Genomic DNA, 21,848 nt, shown 5'->3' with positions numbered 1-21,848 from the left:
AGCTAGCAGCCAAGTGAAATTTATAGAATCCACTCCGTCCATCACTTTTCATACAGCTGAGGCAACAGGGGAGGGAGGCTGTCTTTTCACCAAAGAAATCTATTAAACAAATACTGAATTTTAGCTACTCCTAACTGCTGGCAGTAAATTTTACTTGTTGAAAATGTTGGCTAAAATCACCTTGTACTTTAGAAAAATGCAATTGAGTCCCCTTCCCCCCTCCCATGTACACAGGTGAAAAGCTCTGAGAAAAGAAGAGGCTGCCAGATTAATGCAGCAGTGCTGGAATCTCCCACAGGTCAGGAGAGGTCTGGCTGCCTATCAGCAAAATCACATGATGTACTAAGCAGGTCAGGTTACAGGCACCAAGTGCAAGCCTTGGATTTTTAAAAAGGTAGAGAGCCAGATAAAAGGCTACACACATGCAATGGAAATCCTTCTGTAACCAGGCACTAGTAAAACGTTCCCAGAATCACATTCCTTGAATGACAACTGCCCTTTCAACGTCAGCCTGTGAAGTCAGGAGGAAAGTTATCAGTGACACCCCCCCCAGTTCAGTCATACACATATACTGCTGCTTGTTGGAAGCCTTGTGACCAGCATGTGACCTTCCTGACCTGAACACACATGAAGTACAGCCAGGGCCAACAAACCAAACTTCCTCTTCTCTGGTCAGCGTGAACTCATACAGCCAACCAAACGAATATCTGTAATCGGATGTGATTTCAATACATACACCCTTTAGACTTCTCTCCTTCCCAACATCCTCCAGTAGTGCTGCCTGAGAAATGAAACCTGCACATTGGCTTCAGCCCTGGTTATCAATCATTTGTATAGCACATACCAGATATATGCAACGATGTACAGAGACATATAAAGAACTGGACAATCCCTACTCCTTGGAGCTCTCTAAGCTACTTATTCTTGCAATAGCAAGATTACATTCACTAGTGTTGCTTATGACCAAGAAATGATCTCATTCTTCTCACCTCCCAGTACTTGGTCCTGCTGATCCCTTCTGCGTAGGCCCGTGCAAAGTTGCTCTCACTATTGAGCGCAGTGACTGCAGCACTCAGCTGGGACATAGGATGAAGATTGTTGGGAAAGTTATCCAGCATTGTTACCACATGCGAGGGAAGGGCTGCTCGCTTCGCCCATTCTTTGGAAACCCATTTTACCTGCAGAAGCAAAAGAGAAGTCAGCCACAGACTCCCCAGAAAAGGGAAGACAAGATTAGTCATTGCGCATGCAAAATGAAAGGGTAAAGCCAATATTCATCAGAATTGCTTTCACATCTGCCTTGCTCCCAGGAGTGCACTAGTCCCCTGTAATAGCCCCCACCCCACAGCGCAGGTGCAAGTTTCTTGTACCTGCGGCTCTCCTCCTTCCCCACAGCCTAGAACGTCTCCCTCCTCCAATACCTGTTCCTCGGTGGGGATCTCTCCTGTTACCAGGAGCCAGAAGAGCCCCTCTGGCAGAGGCTCCTCCCCTCCTGGGGCTTTAGGAAGCAGTTTCTTACAGTCAGGTATGCTGTACCCACGGAAACGAATGCCCTAATCCAAGAGGAAAAAAAAGAAGCAGTAAGCTATTTGCATTGTCTGCAATTGTGAAATACATTTTTTTTTTGTTATTTACATTCTGCTTTTTGGCACTTTCCCTGTCCCCAGAGGGCTCACATTCTAAGTTTGTTCCTGAGGCAATGGAGAGTAAAGTAACTTGCTCAAGGTCACAAGGAGCAGCAGGGAATTTGAACCCTAGCTTCCCTGGTTCCTAGCTCACTGCGCTGAACACTACTTTACTCCTTCATTCTACTGAAAATGATGCAAAACCAAATAAGAAAGACAAGATCCTGGAAACAAGTAGTTACTCTTACCTCATCTGGATCAAGTACGGATGTCTCATACACCAGCCCTTTCATACCTCTCATTCCACCGTACACCTGGAGGGGAATAGATTGAAGCAATCAGAGCAATCACAGGCTGGTTGATCCAGCCCTGCACTACACAGAGTTCACAGGGTCCCAGCATTCTGACCCTTCCACTGATGGACTCAGGCTATTGATACTGCTAATCAAGATGAGTTCCACTTCCCCACTACATCCTCCTGCCAGAGAATCAAATGCAGCAAATACAGGCTGAAGGAAGAAAAAGGCCATCTAGGCTATCTAGTCCATCCACACAACTGCTTATCTCTACAAACCTTCCCTCAGATATCCCCAGTGCTTATTTCATGCTTTCTTGAATTCAGATACTACCCTTGCCTCCATCAACTCCACTGGGAGGCTATTCTAAGTAGCTTCCACCCTTTCTGTAAAGAAATTCTCTCAGATTACTCTGTCTACCCCTTTTCATCTGCATTTCATGAACCCTCATTCCAGTCTTCTTGCCATTGAAAAAGGTCCACCACCTGTCCGCTGATCCTTTCGAAGGTCTGGTCTCCAGAACTGTACATAATATTTAAAATGGTCTCACCAGGACTTATACAGGGGCAATATCACCTCTTTTTTCTGCTGATCATTCCTCTCCCTATGCATCTAAGTATTTTTCTGGCTTTTGCCATCACCTTATCCACCTGTTTGGCCATTTTGAGAGGGAGTCATATGTGCATAGAATTTCACACCCTTGACTATACCATTCCCTCCTGGCTGTCTAAGAACCTAAGTGGTCCATGCTAGTCAGACCGAGGTCTATAGAGCCCAGCATCCTGGCTCAAACAATGGCCAATCCAGGTCACCAGTACTTGGCACATCCCTAATAGTTGATTTATTTCTTTCCCAGGGATAAGTGCTGGGTTTTCCAAGTGTACCTGGCTGTTTATGGACTTTTCCTTCAGAAATTTGTCCAATCCTTTTTTTTGAACCCCACCATGTCCTTCTGGCAATAGATTCCCTAATTTGACTGGTGCAGAGTTAATACTTCCTACAATGTGTTTTAAAAATACCATTACTAGTTTCAAGGAGTGTCCCCTCATCCAAGTATTACTTAAAAGGGTAAATAACTGGGGGGGCATGGTTTGGCCACGGAGCGGAATGGCAGCTTGAGAGGAGAGCTTCTGAACGCTACGAGTGGAAAATAGAAAAATTCCCATCCCCCCCCCCCGAGCTGCTTATATCGTAAGAGAGAGACTTTCCTTACAACATACATTCATGTACGCTAAGAAGAAAGGGACAGACCTGAGCAAATACTCCTACCTGAAGCTCAGAGACGAATCGGCAACACCGGGTACCAGCGAGAATCTCGCAATGGCAGCTCCGTCTGAGTCGGACCTTGAGTTCTCGGAAGAAGAGCAGGGTCGTCTGTTACTGGAGGTACCCACACGAAATTAATTTAGACAGTGGTTCAGCGATCTAAGACGTGACATGAAAGAAAATAAAAAAGAACTACTCGACAATATGGCGGAAATGCGCGAGGATATGGGAGAGATAGGCCACAGAGTAGATGATTGTGATATTAGACTAGAATCTCACGCAATAAGATTGGAGGAATTACAATCGCAATGCGACTGTGACCAAAGGAGGAGATGAACTACTTATTAAACTGGAAGATCTGGAAAACAGAACTCTGAGATGTAATCTCTGGTTTCAAGGGGTCCAAGACGTTGAGGCCTACAGCGACAGCCACGAGGTGGTTCGCTCCCTATGCAATTTCTCTCTCTCTCAGGGGGCAGGGCACGAAGAGCCGGCTCCTACCCACCCGATTGAGCTGGAGCGTGCCCACCGCACTTTGGGGCCGCGAAAAGGAAGTTTACCCCGCGATATCATAGCATGCTTCTTGCGCTATCCGGACAAAGAAAAGGTCCTATCAGCCGCGAGGAAACAACAGACATGGCTGTGGAATGACGTGTCAGTTTCAGTTCTCCCAGACCTTTCGCCAGGTACCTTGAAGCGTTGGCAGACCTGCCACCAGATTATCTCCATACTGCGAAAAGAAAATCTTCGCTATAAATGGTTATTCCCGGCTGGGATATCAGTGACAATACAAGAAGTTACTTCACGAGCAGCTAACCTGGATGAAGCGGCAGCCATCTTGGCATCCGCCGGCCTTTCACACCAGCAAACAGCCGCAGTAGAGAACAAAGGCCGACCAGACCCTCCACGTTGGCAGCGGGTCGAAAAGGGAGGAAGACGACTGAGGAGACTACAGGCGACATTGGAGCACAAGAAGACACGAGATGACTTGGCGTCTGGAGGACATTTCTGAGATAAGTACATGAATGTTGTTTTTCATATTAATGTTATGTTCAAATAGTGGCTGGGGCTTCTATTTTTTGGTAGTCGCAAATATCTCAGTTGCTTTGCTGTAGGGAACGTTTACACCATAGCGGGGGGACGGTGAAGAGGAGATTATGATGTTGGGATAATGAGCTCACTGGTGTAAGGGGCATGGCTGTTTCGCTACCGGGCCGCATGGTACCCCGCACCTGCCTATGCAGGAATACCAGGGTGACCTGGTGCCTACTGGAAGGGAGGGTGTACTTGCAAAAGATGTGTGTCTAGTGGCAATTTTGACTATAAGAGGAGTCAGACTTATTATGAGGGGTTCTCATAGTACAGGGTGGGGTATTTTGGGAGGGACATAATGGGTCTCAGATCACGGGGATTCTGGCCATGAATGCTCTTTTCAAATCCATGTTAATTCATGGCCCTTAAATTCTTATCCTAAATGTCAAGGGGCTCAATATCCCGCGAAAGCATCTCCTGAAGCAAGACCTTCACAATTCCTCAGCAGGGATTATCTGCTTGCAGGAAACTCACTTGAGGCGACGCTATGAACATCTAGTACAGTGGCCAATGTTTGCATATCTATTTTTCTCACCCGCAACAAAAAAATCACAAGTATGCTGGGGTCTGTGTTCTGTTCAAGCAAGGGTATGATTATGTTATTAAATCTCACTTTGAAGATCCAGAAGGGCAATATTTACTATCCAAATTTGAGTACCAGGGAGAGCTGTTCTCTCTGTTGAATATATATGCTCCTAACACTAATCAATCGAGATTCTTGGACTCCTTAGATCAGTTACTTACCAAGGAAGGAGAGGGGACTTTATTCTTGGGAGGAGACTTCAACCTTACACTTTGCCTATAAGTGGACAACTCTGGAGGCAATACAATGGGAACGGGGAACCCAGGAAGAAGCTCAAGTCCCTCATGGCCAAATGGGAGCTAGAGATGTGTGGCGCCCAAAACACCCTAATACCAAACATTACACATTCTTTTCATCGCCACACCAGTCATATTCACGAATTGATTACATTCTGATTGATAAAACCCTGTACAGAAGGGTACAGAGGGCGTACATTAATGCTATAACCTGGTCTGACCATGCTTCAGTGGGTCTTGACTTGGGGGAACTGTTCACGAGAGATGGATTTCACCCTTGGAAGCTCAATGACTCCCTCCTTAGTGACGAGGCCTTCTGAAAGACACTAGAAGGGGAAATTACATCTTACCTTAATATTAATGAAGGGAACCCTAGGGTTATATGGGATTGCTTGAAAGTAGTGCTGAGGGGCCACATGATTTCCAGGGGCTTGCATCTCAAAAAACAAAAAGGAGAAACTAAAAAGATCCCTGTTAGATAAAATAGCTAAACTGTCCGCGATAGACTGTCTTGGTCAATGTTTTACAGTGTATGTGCAGTTACAGAACATGAGGGAAGAGCTACAAACGATGACCAACGAAGAATTGAGAGCTAATCTGGCCCTTATAATCCAGGAGAGATTTGAATGGGGTGACAGATCAGGGAGACTCCTAGCTTGCTATTTCAAACAAAATCAAAATCAGTTGCAGATCACTACGATCTGCAGCTCAGATGGGAGACTCCTCACTCTCCCCCCCTTAAATAAAAGGCAAAGATTTCAACAATTCTACGGTGATCTATATAACTACCATACCACTACCAGCACAGCACAAACAGAAGCATATCTACAAGACATTACTCTTCCATGTCTGACTAAGGAGGAAAGGGAGACCCTGGAGCATGAAATTTCGCAGGACAAAATTGCTGATGCCATTAGAGATCAAGGGTAACAAAGCACCAGGGCTAGATGGGTATACCTCCACATTCTACAAAAAGTTCTCCTCAGTAATCACAGGCCCCCTACAAGAGTTCTTTATTTATGGGGAGGGAATCACTTGGGAGAGGGAGCCAATACAGCCGGTATTACTATTCTTGGTAAACCAGGTCGTGATTTAGCTAATTGCGGCTCCTATAGACAGATATCTTTAATTAATATTGATCTTAAGCTCCTTGCCAAAATTATGGCATCCCGTCTTAACAGAATTCTGGGGCGCCCTCTACACACGGACCAGGCGGGCTTCATTCCCGGAAGAATGGCAGCAGACAATATCCGCAAGATTGTGGATCTGATATGGTGGGTACAAGACCAGGATATTCAGACTGTATTGTCGGTCGATGCAGAGGCGGCCTTCGATATGATCCATTGGCCATTTTTTTTCATACATTGAGAAAATTCAATTTTTGGCCCAAAGTTTCTAAATGATTTGCAACAATTATATACCGATTCCAAGGCTAGGGTGAAAGTCAATGGAACATATTCTGAAGCCTTCTCCATTCGACGACGTACGAGACAAGGGTGTCCACTTTCCCCATTACTGTTCGCCTTATTCTTGGAACCGCTGGCCACCAATGTTCGCAAGAACCTTCACATTCAGGGAATCACTCTGGGTAATATAAACTATAAGATGTCCATGTTTGCAGACGATGTTCTGTTCTCCCTTACCAACCTGGCTTCCACTCTGGTTGCCACCCTATCAGAATTGCAGAACTTTAGTGAGGTATCCGGCTTTAAATTAAATGTGGAAAAATCCGAGATTTAAAATCTCAGCTCCTGCAGATAACATAAGAACATAAGAAAATGCCATACTGGGTCAGACCAAGGGTCCATCAAGCCCAGCATCCTGTTTCCAACAGTGGCCAATCCAGGCCATAAGAACCTGGCAAGTACCCAAAAACTAAGTCTATTCCATGTTACCATTGCTAATGGCAGTGGCTATTCTCTAAGTGAACTTAATAGCAGGTAATGGACTTCTCCAAGAACTTATCCAATCCTTTTTTAAACACAGCTATACTAACTGCACTAACCACATCCTCTGGCAACAAATTCCAGAGTTTAATTGTGCGTTGAGTAAAAAAGAACTCTCAGATTAGTTTTAAATGTACCCCATGCTAGCTTCATGGAGTGCCCCCTAGTCTTTCTACTATCCGAAAGAGTAAATAACAGATTCACATCTACCCGTTCTAGACCTCTCATGATTTTAAACACCTCTATCATATCCCCCCCCCCCCCAGTCATCTCTTCTCCAAGCTGAAAAGTCCTAACCTCTTTAGTCTTTCCTCATAGGGGAGTTGTTCCATTCCCTTATTTTGGTAGCCCTTCTCTGTACCTTCTCCATCGCAATTATATCTTTTTTGAGATGTGGCGACCAGAATTGTACACAGTATTCAAGGTGCGGTCTCACCATGGAGCGATACAGAGGCATTATAACATTTTCCATTTTATTCACCATTCCCTTTCTAATAATTCCCAACATTCTGTTTGCTTTTTTGACTGCCGCAGCACACTGTACCGACGATTTCAATGTGTTATCCACTATGACACCTAGATCTCTTTCTTGGGTTGTAGCACCTAATATGGAACCCAACATTGTGTAATTATAGCACGGGGTATTTTTCCCTATATGCATCACCTTGCACTTATCCACATTAAATTTCATCTGCCATTTGGATGCCCAATTTTCCAGTCTCAGAAGGTCTTCCTGCAATTTATCACAATCTGCTTGTGATTTAACTACTCTGAACAATTTTGTATCTGCAAATTTGATTACCTCGCTCATCGTATTTCTTTCCAGATCATTTATAAATATATTGAAAAGTAAGGGTCCCAAATACAGATCCCTGAGGCACTCCACTGTCCACTCCCTTCCACTGAGAAAATTGCCCATTTAATCCTACTCTGTTTCCTGTCTTTTAGCCAGTTTGCAATCCACGAAAGGACATCGCCACCTATCCCATGACTTTTTACTTTTCCTAGAAGCCTCATGAGGAACTTTGTCAAACGCCTTCTGAAAATCCAAGTATACTATATCTACCGGTTCACCTTTATCCACATGTTTATTAACTCCTTCAAAAAAGTGAAGCAGATTTGTGAGGCAAGACTTGCCCTGGGTAAAGCCTTTCTGACTTTGTTCCATTAAACCATGTCTTTCTATATGTTCTGTGATTTTGATGTTTAGAACACTTTCCACTATTTTTCCTGGCACTGAAGTCAGGCTAACCGGTCTGTAGTTTCCCGGATCACCCCTGGAGCCCTTTTTAAATATTGGGGTTACATTTGCTATCCTCCAGTCTTCAGGTACAATGGATGATTTTAATAAGTTACAAATTTTTACTAATAGGTCTGAAATTTCATTTTTTAGTTCCTTCAGAACTCTGGGGTGTATACCATCCGGTCCAGGTGATTTACTACTCTTCAGTTTGTCAATCAGGCCTACCACATCTTCTAGGTTCATCGCAATTTGATTCAGTCCATCTGAATCATTACCCATGAAAACCTTCTCCATTACGGGTACCTCCCCAACATCTTCTTCAGTAAACACCGAAGCAAAGAAATCATTTAATCTTTCCGCGATGGCCTTATCTTCTCTAAGTACCCCTTTAACCCCTCGATCATCTAACGGTCCAACTGACTCCCTCACAGGCTTTCTGCTTCAGATATATTTTTTAAAGTTTTTACTGTGAGTTTTTGCCTCTACAGCCAACTTCTTTTCAAATTCTCTCTTAGCCTGTCTTATCAATGTCTTACATTTAACTTGCCAATGTTTATGCTTTATCCTATTTTCTTCTGTTGGATCCTTCTTCCAATTTTTGAATGAAGATCTTTTGGCTAAAATAGCTTTTCACCTCCCCTTTTAACCATGCCGGTAATTGTTTTGCCTTCTTTCCACCTTTCTTAATGTGTGGAATACATCTGGACTGTGCTTCTAGAATGGTATTTTTTAACAATGACCATGCCTCTTGGACATTTTTTACTTTTGTAGCTGCTCCTATCAGTTTTTTCTAACAATTTTTCTCATTTTGTCAAAGTTTCCCTTTTGAAAGTTTAGCACGAGAGCCTTGGATTTGCACACTGTTCCTCTTCCAGTCATTAAATCAAATTTGATCATATCCCCGGTTTAAAGTCGCTGATCCCCTTTCATTGGGCTAACAAGAAAATTAAATACTTGGGGGTATACATAAGTAAGAATCCCTGTGACCTTTTTCCGTTAAATTATCCACCATTAATACCTAAGATTTTCCAGGACTTAGATCGCTGGTCAGCCTTTATCTATCCTGGTTTGGCCGCATAGCCTCAATCAAAATGAATGCTCTCCCCCAGCTAGGATATTTATTCCAATCTCTCCCCAATTATATTTCAAATACCATCCTCAAACAATGGCAACGGATAATTTTTTCCTACATCTGGCGGGTCGGCCACCACGGATTTCCCAAGCGATAATGTATCACCCTAAGCTGAGGGGTGGGCTGGGTGTTCCCAATAATCGCTGGTACTATGTAGCGGCTCAACTTAGGGCAGTATTTGATTGGCACCGTAAGAGGGAGAAAAAACCTTGGGGGGGGGGGATGTCGAACAGTTTCTAGTGGGCAGAATGCCACTACACACTCTTCTCTGGTTATCTAGGGGGACGTGGAGTCCACTATGGCATACACCTCTGCCGGTCCGAACCACGTTAACAATATGGGAGAGGTGGAAACAGCAATTTGTAGGAGTCAGGAAATATTTCTTCAGCTCCAGTATTGCTTCTAATGCTCTATTGCAGGCGGGGGGGGGGGGGTCAGGTGAAAACTTTCTGGAACTGGGAAGCAAGAGGTATAGAAGGCCTGGGGCAAATCTGATTCCCTTCCCTATATTGCAGGAACAATATCAACTACCCCCGAATGACGTCTTTGCATACCTACAGGTCCGCCACCTCTTCCATATTGAGGGGATTCCTAGGGACTTAGCGTTGGGGAAAACCCAATTCGAGCACTGGTGTGGGTGTGCAGATACTTTACAAAAGGGAATTTCTCGATCCTATGATTTTTTTTGAATAAAGACCCCAGCACTAAACCGGCCTATATGAAAGCTTGGGAGGCGGATATCAGTAGATTGGCTACTGAAGACATATGGGACAGTATCTTTTTGGCTACCAAGAAAGGCTTCCAATACACCCCATTAGCTGAAAACTGCTATAAGGTACTGCTAAGGTAGTACCTCCCTCCTGATCGGATAAATACATTTCTGCCTTCTGCAAGCCCCTTATGTTGGAAGGGCTTTGGTCACATAGGAACCTTCTATCACATGTGGTGGTCTTGCCCTCGGGTGGCTACTTTTTGGGCTGACATGCATACCACGACCCGGATTGTAGGGACCCCTATTATTTTGGAACCCGAGAAGCCCTTTTAAACTTGCTGGTGGACGTCTCTCCAGCCACCTGGAAATTAGTACAACTTATCATAACAGGTGCCAGTATAGGCACCTATTATGTAATAGGTGTGAGTTGGCAAAGATGTGGAAATCTAGTGATCTACCCTCAGATGACAGTGTTAGGCAGAGATTACGTACTCTGTGAAAACATCACACAGAGATAGCTGCTCTAAGGCATACTAAACAGAGATACATGCAGATATAGGCACCTTTGGAACGCTGGTTAACTCGAAGAATGTAACATCCTTACTATATTGCTTACATACTTTGATTTTCAATTTGCCGAAAGCCCTCTATTCAATGATCCTTCAGCAAATCCGCTTTTTCTTTGTTGATAAGTGTGATGCCTGTTTTCTTCCTATGAGATGGCTCCAGTTGTTATAAATGTACTTTATTATTGCCACTGAACATGTTGTAACAAGAGATGGGGAGGGGAGGGGGTAAGGTGGGACGAGGGGTATCAAATGGACAGGGGAGAATACGTGTAGCGAGCACAGAACAATGAGCGTGGTTATCCTGAATACCAGGCCAAGACACGAAGAGTCGACAGTTGTACTGTTTGTTTATTGATTTATAGATGTGTTAATACACTGCAATGTTGTATTTGAGAACTGCATGAATAACCAATAAAGTATAAATTAAAAAAAAAAAAGGGTAAATAACCATACCCCACCCAGTTTCAGATTTTGATATCATTCACAAAAGACAAACTTTTCCTGATAGTCCTTCTACAATATCACTTACAAAAATATTGAAATGGTCCAATCCCTGCTATACTTCACTAGTAATGCTCCATTCCTCAGACTGAGCTCCATTTACCACTACCGCTTTGTTGCCTCCCACTAAACTAGTTTTTAACTCAGGCACTACTTTAGGGCCTATACCAAGGGCATTCAGTTTGTGGAATTGTGACAAAGGCCTTACTGAAATCCAAGTGCATTACATCTAACCCTCTCCTCTGAACCTTCACCCCCCAGTGCTCTAATGCTGAATTATACCAGCTGGTGATCACTTTATCCCAGACAATCTTCTATTATAAAATTAGAAGCACTGATCCCACCGGGTAAGCACTAGGTCCAGTTATCACCCCATCTCACATGGGTTCTGTTATCAGTTTATGAACAGTTTTTCCTACAGAGAATCAAGGATCTCACTGCGTCTAAGAATACACAGCAGCTGAGATGTCCCAATCAATATCTGGGCAATTGAAATCTAGCAATAGCACCTTCCCTTTCAGAGCAACTTTGTGAATATCCTCCATTAAATCTTTATCCATTTCATCTGCCTATGAAGGAGGTCTGTATGTGACACTAATATAGATGACTGTTCCATTCCCCAGATTAACCTACAGAGCCTCCCTCCTCAGCTCATAAGCCCTGCAGTTCTAAAATGTGTTTATATATAACACCACTCCTCTCTTTCTTCCTCTCCTGTCTGAATAGGCCGTAGCCAAGAATACCTATTTCCCAGTCACAGCTTTCTGTGTATATCTCAGTAACAGCCACCACTTCTAAATCAGCCTCTTCCATGCCTACCTCTAGAACTGGGATTTTTATTTCTCATGCTATGAGCATTAGTATACATAGTTTTCCAGATGTTGCCCTTTGACCCAAATTCAGAAGTTTCATTTGAGATACTAAGCTAATCAGGGCTTTGTGTAATGGAGGCACCTCAGCTATGGAACGTTTCCGCAGACAAACAAATTAAACTATTTGGAATTTCGCAGACAAGTGAAGACATTTGCTTCCTTCTTAACGTGTCTTAGCGTAGGGATGCTGCTTTGTTGATACCTGAAATCACTGGTACTAGTGGCTACCTAGATATCACTCTATACTCAGAGCTTTACAGCAATCCTGTCCTTGGACTTATATAGATATCTAACTATTGAACAAGCTCTGCGCTTTTCGTGGCAGATAAACGTAGGTTTTGCTACTTACCATGTCGACTGTGATTTGTCCTATAACAGTTTTGCCATGTTGCTGCCTGAAGTTCTTAACTTTCGTCTGCTCCTTTGGGATCAAATCTGTCAGAATATCTTTCAAATTCTAGGGGTAGGAAAGAGTTTATTATCTGGTAACATTCATGTTAAAAGTTCTCACCTGAAGAACTGTCTTCATATATATAAGACACCAGGGATCATTACTATTCCATAAAACCCCCACCCACACAATTAAAACTTACCCAAACACTCAAATCCATCCCACAATATTTTCACCCACCTACAGACCCTCATGTCCCCCAGATATACATACACAGATCCATAGTCTAAAACAGATACTACCATACACATATGCACCCCACTTCTCCCCCCATACACATCACTGCTGCATATCCCTCATGCACTGTTGTACAAATTTTTGATGGAAAGCATTCCTGAAGTTATGCCTCTGCATGCTATGCTTTTCAACAAATGGAGTGTTCGATAAAAACAAGATTGATATGGAGCCTACAGATGGATGATTAAAAATAAGGGACAGAAGTTCACCAAATCTGGCATACTGGAAGAAAATGTCAATCAAGTCTGAAAACCAGAAACATCAGATCAGATTTTTCAAAGAACTAGGCCTCCAAACAAAATCCCAATTGCTTTCTATGGGAAACAGAGCCGTCAAAGAGGTTAGGCTTCAAATTATGAGTTCTCTCTCTTATAGGCCCAATTTTATGGAAGGCCTTACCTTTAGAAATTAAGAGTGAGATCGATATTAGTTTGTTTAAAAAGAAATTAAAGATCTACCTGTTTCAGCAAGCTCTCAGCTTGTTTTAGTGCAACTTGTCCAAAAGTGATACGGTCTTGTTTTATAATTTTGTATTGTTTTACACTTATTTTTAAATTAAAATTGTGACTGTTTGTGGAAAGCAGAGTTGCTTACCTGTAAGCAGGTGCTCTCCAAGGACAGCAGGACTACCACATCCGATGCAGCCCGGCACGATATCACCCACTGTGAGGACTACCATCCTGCTTGTCCTTGGAGAATTCCTTGTAACTCTCATTGACAAACCATTTTTGAATGAGGCAAATATACAATTTAAAATGAAATGTTGACCTCACTTCCATTACTGAAGACCCCTTCCCCCTAACCCCCACCCTTCCAGTACATTGGCTCAGAACACCACAGTCAAACAGAAAGGGAAAATAATTGAGCAGCTGGTAATGGATGGCACCAAAAGATACTTTCAAAGTCACCTCCCCCCCTCAATTCATCTGCCATCCACACATACCCTCTACCGCCCACCATCCAAATGCCTCTTCTCCCCCCCCCCATGTATACAAATCCATACTCCATATCCTCCTTTATTAATCTCACACCCTCCTCCCCACCCCCGTATGCACACTCTCCTTACATCAATCCACATCCTCTCAGACACCTCCACCACAACACCCTCCCTACTCCAACTCCAGACCTTCCACAGATCTCTCCCAGACAAAATTCCCAAAGCGCTGCTCTACTTACTTTCCCTACTTGTTTTAAACTGAGTCTGGCTGAAGTGGGGGGCAGCAGAGATTATGACTTGCAGAGGTTTCTGACTATTGCTTACTTTAGTTGCAATTTTCAAACCCAATTTAGGGTTCCAAGATGCTTCTGAAGCAGGTTTAAAAAAATGGAACTAATGTGTTATCCTAATTTATGCCAAAACTACCCAGTAGTCTTTGAAGCACACTTATTATTTAACTAGAGAACCAAGCACCGAGCCCTATTTGCAGGACATTAGCAGTGGGCAGAAACGTACTTACAGTGGTAGAACTTCCATGACGAGCAACAGTAATGACACATGGTAAATTCTGCAGAGAGAAGAGAGGAAATAGTTAAGTCTATAGCTAGTGGACACGCCACAGAGAGAAGGATATGGTAGCAATCTATTTACTGTACCAAGAGATGCTACTGCAAGCAGACTGCACCTTGGGTAAGAGATTACATTGAGAATGCATTATAAACAGCTAATATTAACTCCTTATCATCTAGCAACCCGATGTACAGTATATATCTACTTTAGTCACAAATGAAAAACATATGTAAGAAGCTCTTACTGTATTAAGACAGTTGAATGTTAACAGAGAAATGTTTAAGCCACAATATAACAGAAACAGACGATTCTGATGAATAAGGCCTACTTGGTCTTGCCTACTATGCTGTACGGGTTTTAGTCCAGCTGTGGTCTTCATCCTCCCGCCTGCTACCATTGAGTATTCCTTTATGTCATGTCCCAAGCATGCTTGAATTCTACCATTGTCTTGGCACCTATAACTTCAACTGGAAGTTTATTCCAGATTTCTAGTACCTTCTCAGTGAAAAGATATTTCTTACATTCTTGTTTCTCTCTTCTACATCATATGGATGATGCCTTGTGTCCTTTAGCATTTAATTTTAAAGTAAATTCTGACACTTTACTGAAGTCTATCAATGTCTGCAACTATCTTTTCTTTTTCAGGGCACACCTGGCTCTTATGGCCAGAGCCAATGCCTAAATAATGCGCTCTAGATGAAGCTCCAGCTTACTATCCTGCTCATCTCTCAAAGCAGCAGAGCCTGCCACTTATATAGTGGTCTTTTTGGTAACAGCTGAAACAGAGGCATCTTAGGGACGGCTAAAAGCTCCAGCGTGTCTGCCAGTAAAAGGTAGAGCTTCGCCATAGTCCTGCCAACTCTCAATCCAGTATTTGGAATGACCTACTCCTGAAGAACCAGCTTCTTCACGGACTTTGGAAAGGAAAATCCTTGGCTGGTCCACTCAAACCATCCAATACATGATCCGCTCCCTCTAAGTCGGAGTCCTCCTGTGACACCTCGATTCCCAGCTCCTGTACTACCTGCGGAATCAAAGGCCAAAACTCCTCTGCAGAAAAGTTGTACCACCTTAAGATCACCACCCTCAGCCACGGGAATCTCTTCATGGTCCCCATCCATAGCATCCACATCCGCCATTTCATCCATATCTGGTACAACTGTTGCATCTGGGGATCCCCCTGGCACTGCCCTAGTCTTCTGTGTCCCCAGAGCATCGCTGGACCGAAAAAAAAAAAAAAAGGGCCCAGAGTCCTTCAAACACCATCCCTATAGATTTTTTTTTTTTTTTTTTTTTTTTTTTTTTTTTGAGGACGACCCAGCCTTGCTGCCCTGGATCGTGACCCAAACTTCGACTCACAACCTCCTGTGGCCTTTTAGGCCAAATATGCCTTGTGCATCAGGAGCACAAAGTTCACAGAAAAAGGCTGAGACTCAGAGACCCGATCCAATACTATACTTTCCTGTGGATCTTTAAATATCTGCAGTGATTTCATTGAAGATCATCATGTGACCAGGTTAGGTTGTTGCTCCCTTACTAAAAAAAAAAATAAATACATTTTTTTTTTTTAAGAGCTCAGATAACTTAGCACAATCTGTCAGTCTCCGCTGGTCTCCTGAGAAAGACTCGTTTGAAACACTGATGAGACTTGCTGATTATGAATATGCTATGGTTCAAGTTACCCTGTAAGAAGAATGTTTTGGTCACAAAGTAGTGTTATACAATGGAGAAATTAAATGGTTTGCTTGTGAGCGACATTTCTGGCATTCCCTGGAATCCTGTTAAAAGTGATTTAAGTTAATTTTTTAAATTTCCTGATTTTGTGCACTTTACACTTGAGAGTTTTGTTACAAGAGAAAAGTAAAACCAAAAAGACTTAATAAATGACAAGGGGTGGGGTTTCTCTCTTTAAAAATTCCTTTGTAATACTCTACGGTTGATGCCATTTCACACAATTTACATATTGTTTTGTGTTGAGGATTTTGGTATAATTTTTCCTACATTTATTTTTTGATGTTATTGACTTTTCCTCCAGGAACTTGTCCAAACCTCTCTTAAATACAGCTACACTAAAAGCTTTCACCATATCCTCTGGCAACGAATTCCAGAGCTTAATTATGCATAGAGTAAAATGGAGAATAAAACAGAATATCATAATGCCTCTGTATCACTCCATGGTGCAACATCTTGAGTACTGTGTGCAGTTCTTGTCACCGCCTCTCAAAAAAGATATAGCATCATTAGAAAGGATACAGAGAAGGGTGACAAATGATAAAGGGGATGGAATAATTCCCTTGTGAAGAAAGGCTAAACAGGTTAGGACTTCTCAGCTTGGAAAAGAGTTGGCTGAAGGGAGATATGATAAACTTCTATATAATAATTAGTGGAGTGGAACAAATTAATGTGGCTTGGTTGTTTACTCTTTCAAAAACGACAAAGTTTAGGGGACACACAATGAAGTTAATAAGTTGTATATTTAAAATTAATTATTTTTTTCCTAATAATTCCTAGCACTATTTGCTTTCACTGCACACTGAGAAGATTAAAGTATCAATGATGCCTAGATCCTTTTCCTGAATGGTGATTCCTTATGTGGATCACAACCTTATACCCATATACTACTGTATTCCAGTGTACCTTAAATGTGTACCCACAAATTCAACCCAATCGTATCACTGGTCAATATATTTCAACTTAACAGGTGTATGCCAAGTATTATATGTAGGCCCCTCACTCTCAGGGTCTGTAAAATCCCACAGACTCCTAATTAGGTACGAGGCCACCTTACTTTAATTATAACATTTTTTGAGATTTTCTTTTTATATATTAAAACTTCCCCATGACAGTCCAATTATTCAATAATCCACATCGCTTTCACAACTTGAACTCAAAAAGATAAGAGAGGAACAATCACTACTTATCTGTTCCAGTCTTGGTTGATCACCCGACACGCGCGTGTTTCGAACCGCAAGTTCTGCTTCAGGGGGATTCCCTTCTGTATCTGTCTCCTAGACGTACTTCCCAACTTCAGTGCTGCGATTTCGCATCTTCCATATATCTTCTCTTGGCTCGATTACCACATCTTCAGTTTTCCGCGGCTCCTTTGCGCCGCGTCCATCTTTGAATTGGCACACCAACCCGAGCGATCCTGTTATAACCCGGACCGGAACCTACGTCATCAAAGGCAGTCTCCCTTCACGTCCGGTTCCTCTTATTCAAAATACACAAACTCCGAGACACTTCTCATTATGTATACGCTAAGCAGTCATATATCCTCTTGTTGCCATTGAAAATAACCACTTCTTTCTCTTCCTCTTATTTATATTTAACATAATGATGCTGTCTCGACAGAGTGCTGTTTTCTATCACGTCCGCTTCAACGTCATTGGAAAGCTGAATCACATGACCTTCCAGATCTCTGTTTCTGAATTTTAGAGTCCTTAGTCCTTTTGATTGCCGATCACCATCAGAAATCTGTTTCCCTAGTCTTTGTTCAGATCTAGCCGTATCCATTTATCTCTGATATATCATAACTGGGTTCACCTTATTCAAAGAGTAAGGCTCGTCTCTGTATCATGAAAAACCCTTTCAACCTTACATACAGAAATTCAACGACCTGTTTCTCCTCCGTTCTTATGGTTGGCAGTGATCCGCGGGAGCTTCTAAATCAAAGAATACCAGTTTATTTTTTCATTAAGACCTCCCGGATCCATTGTGTTGAGCCAGTAAATCCAGAACTGTTCTTGCATATTCAAGCGTAGTTGGATATCACCACCACGTGGGCCACAATGCACTTGTTCTAAAATGAGCCATTTCAGATCTGTAAACCTGTGTTGTAAAGTGATACAGTGCTGTACTAAAGGGGCTGTGACCTTCCCAGTCCTAATACAGCTTCTGTGCTCTATGGTTGGTGTGCCAATTCAAAGATGGACGCGGCGCAAAGGAGCCGCGGAAAACTGAAGATGTGGTAATCGAGCCAAGAGAAGATATATGGAAGATGCGAAATCGCAGCACTGAAGTTGGGAAGTACGTCTAGGAGACAGATAGAGAAGGAAATCCCCCTGAAGCAGAACTTGCGGTTCGAAACACGCGCGTGTCGGGTGATCAACCAAGACTGGAACAGATAAGTAGTGATTGTTCCTCTCGTATCTTTTTGAGTTCAAGTTGTGAAAGCGATGTGGATTATTGAATAATTGGACTGTCATGGGGAAGTTTTAATATATAAAAAGAAAATCTCAAAAAATGTTATAATTAAAGTAAGGTGGCCTCGTACCTAATTAGGAGTCTGTGGGATTTTACAGACCCTGAGAGTGAGGGGCCTACATATAATACTTGGCATAAACCTGTTAAGTTGAAATATATTGACCAGTGATACGATTGGGTTGAATTTGTGGATTCCTTATGTGGAACATGGCATTGTGTAGCTAAGCAGAACATAAAATGTGTCATACTGGGTCAGACCATCAAGCCCAGTATCTTGTGTCCAGTGGCCAATCCAAGTAGCAAGTAACCAAACATTAAACAAGCTACTATTTCTTATTGATTAATAATTCATGGACTTCTCTAGAAACTTATCCAAATCCTTTTTTAAACCCAATTACACTAACTGCCTTAACCACATCCTCTGGCAATGAATTCCAAAGCGTTGAGTGAAAAATAATTTTATCCAATTTGTTTAAAATGAGCTACCTGCTAGCTTCATGGAGTGTCCCCAGGGTGGTCCTATTATCTGAGAATGTAAATAACCAATTTACACATACCTGTTCAAGTCCTTTCATGATTTTATAGACCTCCATCATATCCCCCTTCAGCAGTCTCTTCTCCAAGATGAACAGCCCTAACCTCTTTAGCCTTTCCTCATAAGAGTGCCAATTCCATGCCTTTTATCATTTTGGTCAATTTCTCTGCACTTTTTCCAGTACAACTATATCTTTTTTTGAGATGCGGCGACCAGAATTACACACAGTATTCAAGGTGCGGTCTCACTATGGAGCAATACAGAGGCAATATGACATCCACAGTTTTGCCATTCCTTTCTAATAATTCCCAACATTTTGTTTGCTTTAACTGCCACAGCACACTGAGCCAACGATTTCACTGTATTATCCACTATGACGTCTAGATCTTTCCTGTGTGGTAATTAATGTGGAACCTAACACTGTCACCACAGCAAGGGTTATTTTTCCCTTTATGCATCACCTTGCACTTGTCCACATTAAATTTCATCTGCCATTTGGAAGCCCAAACTTCCAGTCTCACAAGGTCCTCCTGCAATTTATCACAATCCACTTGAGATTTAACTACTCTACATAACTGTCATCCGCAAATGTTATCTTACTCGACATACCCCTTTCCAGATCATTTATAAATATATTAAAAAGCACTGTTCAAGTATAGATCCCTAAGGCACTCCACTGTTTACTCCCCCTCCCCTCCACTATGAAAACACAACATTTAATCCTTTATTTCCTGTCTTTTAACCAGTTTGCAATCCACAAAAGGACACTGCCTCCTATCCATGTCTAAAGCTATAAATTTGGGATATTCTTTCCTAAAAGTATCACTTTGAACTTGTCCACTTTACATTTCATTTGAATGCCCATCTCCCAGTTTTCCAAGATCCTCTTAAAACGTTTCACAATCATCTTGTGATTTAACAATGAATAATTTTCTATCAGCAAACTTGACCTCACTTATTCCTATATCCAGGTTGTTTATTTAAAAAAAAAAAAAAAAAAAAAAGCAGTGGTCCCAGAACAGATCCCTGGGAAACACTACTATTCACCATTTAGCCCTATTCTGTTTAATATTTTAACCAGCTCGCAATCCACAATAGGACACTGCCCCCCATCCCATGACTTTTTAATTTCCTAAAAAGTCTCTCATGAGGGACTGTGTCAAATGCTTCTTGGAAATCCAAATATAGTGTATCAACTGGCTCACCTTTATTCGCATGTTTAATTATACCCTCAAAAAAATATAGCAGATTTGTGAGGCAAGTCTTCTCTTAGCTAAATCCATGTTGGCTTTGTCCCATTAAACTATGCCTATCTATATGTTCAGTAATTTTGTACTTTACGTTAGAAACTATCATTCTGCCAACTTCCAGAAATAAAGTCAGAGAAATTATTGCCAGCTACCCTCTCCCTAGGGGCCAGTGACAAAAGTGGAAAATCTGCAGTTAAGAGCGATCGTAATGTTTCACACAAATATAATCTAGAAGAGTGAAAATGGATAATTTTGTCGTCAAGAAACCAAGTGAAATGGCTACTCGCCCAAAGAGGATGAGAGCAGATAAAACTGTGGCATTGGCCAAGGACAAGATGGCAGAGGTAGGCCTACCTCCTGAGAGGTTTTTTTGATGCTGTGATTAAAGAATTAACCCAGCTGTTACAGCTGCAGTGACAGACCAACTACAAAAGCTGAAGTCCAATGGATGAGTTAAAAGATAGTTTTCTACTTTATCATATCACAGATTTGGGTGGGCGAGTGACCTCAACCGAAGACCACCTTGATAATGTCTGCATTGGCAGACATGCAGGCCAAAAATAATACAATTAAAGAAAAATGACGAGCTTGAAAAATAGGAGTGTGAATTAATATTCACATATTAGGTATTGCCAAGTCCCTGTGTCTGTGGATAAGCTATAGCAATTTTGTGAACACTGGCTGCTGGAGGAGTTGGGTGTTAGATGGATCGCCCAAAAATTGTTGAAAGAGCGCACCACATGGGGCCCATGGGTCAAAGTGATAAAACAGACAAATCATTGTCAAATATATTAATGTTCATAAAATGCAGATTTCGATGGCATATTGAAAGCACAAAGACCTCAAATATGAAGGTTTAAGATACTGCTCTTCCTGAATTATTCAGCTAGAGTCATGGCCTCCTACTGCAAGCCTACTCATTGTCCACAGCTTTTTCTTAAGGGAATTCGATTCACACTTCAATTCCCAGCACAACTTTGCATCTTTCATAATGGAGAGACTAAAATAACCACAGCTGCAGAAGCAAAATTGTTTATGGAAAAGCTTTGAGACCTAACATCTACAGAGAACCGTACTGATTTATGGAAAGATAATTTTACCACTTTATATTATATTTTTATGTTTTGACTACATATGACACTGTCTGCCCACTGCTGTAGATTTTCAGCTTATACTGAGTAACTATTCGGTGGAAAGGTGCGACTTATGACGCAGTCAAATTGCACATATGGATTTCCTAAAGGTTCACAGCCAAATCTCAGGTTCCATAAACTGGTATAGTTGATAATGCTCTAATGCTATTTTTGGTATATTGTTCCTTTTCAGTTAGTGCTATACCAATGATTTTGGTTGAAGCATGAACTCTGTGTGGCTGGATCATGAGTTGGAGGAAAGTGCTTACTTTAAAGTGATAGGAGGCTGAATACCTATGATTTTTTGCTCTGGTGTATTTGTTGGAAACTTGGGACATCTAAAATTTCGCTGACTCCAGGACATTCTGGACAAGCAGGGAGAAGGATTTTGCATCGGACAACAGAATCCACCTTGGAAGACACATTGATCTTCTTTCGGATGAGGCCAAGACATGACAT

General features: G+C 42.1%; 1 protein-coding gene across 2 annotated transcripts in view; it reads right to left on the bottom strand.

Moving 5' to 3' along the window:
* CS (citrate synthase) overlaps positions 1-21,848 on the bottom strand; it is a 106,955-nt gene that overhangs the window by 41,967 nt on the left and 43,140 nt on the right. The window contains exons 1-6 of one of the 2 annotated variants that reach the window (XM_029594705.1): positions 15,731-15,786; positions 14,219-14,266; positions 12,423-12,530; positions 1,874-1,939; positions 1,422-1,553; positions 990-1,178 (exon numbers count right to left, since the gene is read on the bottom strand). In XM_029594705.1, the coding sequence (XP_029450565.1) occupies positions 990-1,178; positions 1,422-1,553; positions 1,874-1,939; positions 12,423-12,530; positions 14,219-14,266; positions 15,731-15,763 (576 nt within the window). In that variant the 5' untranslated portion in view covers positions 15,764-15,786. Of the gene's footprint in view, positions 1-989; positions 1,179-1,421; positions 1,554-1,873; positions 1,940-12,422; positions 12,531-14,218; positions 14,267-15,730; positions 15,787-21,848 lie in introns of those variants that run through there. The other variant, XM_029594704.1, reaches the window with a different exon arrangement.

The sequence above is a fragment of the Rhinatrema bivittatum genome, chromosome 3 (genome assembly GCF_901001135.1).
Source record: "Rhinatrema bivittatum chromosome 3, aRhiBiv1.1, whole genome shotgun sequence".
NCBI lineage: Eukaryota > Metazoa > Chordata > Amphibia > Gymnophiona > Rhinatrematidae > Rhinatrema > Rhinatrema bivittatum.
The sequence above is the reverse complement of the archived record's forward strand: the minus strand, read 5'-3'. Positions and strand labels throughout refer to the sequence as shown.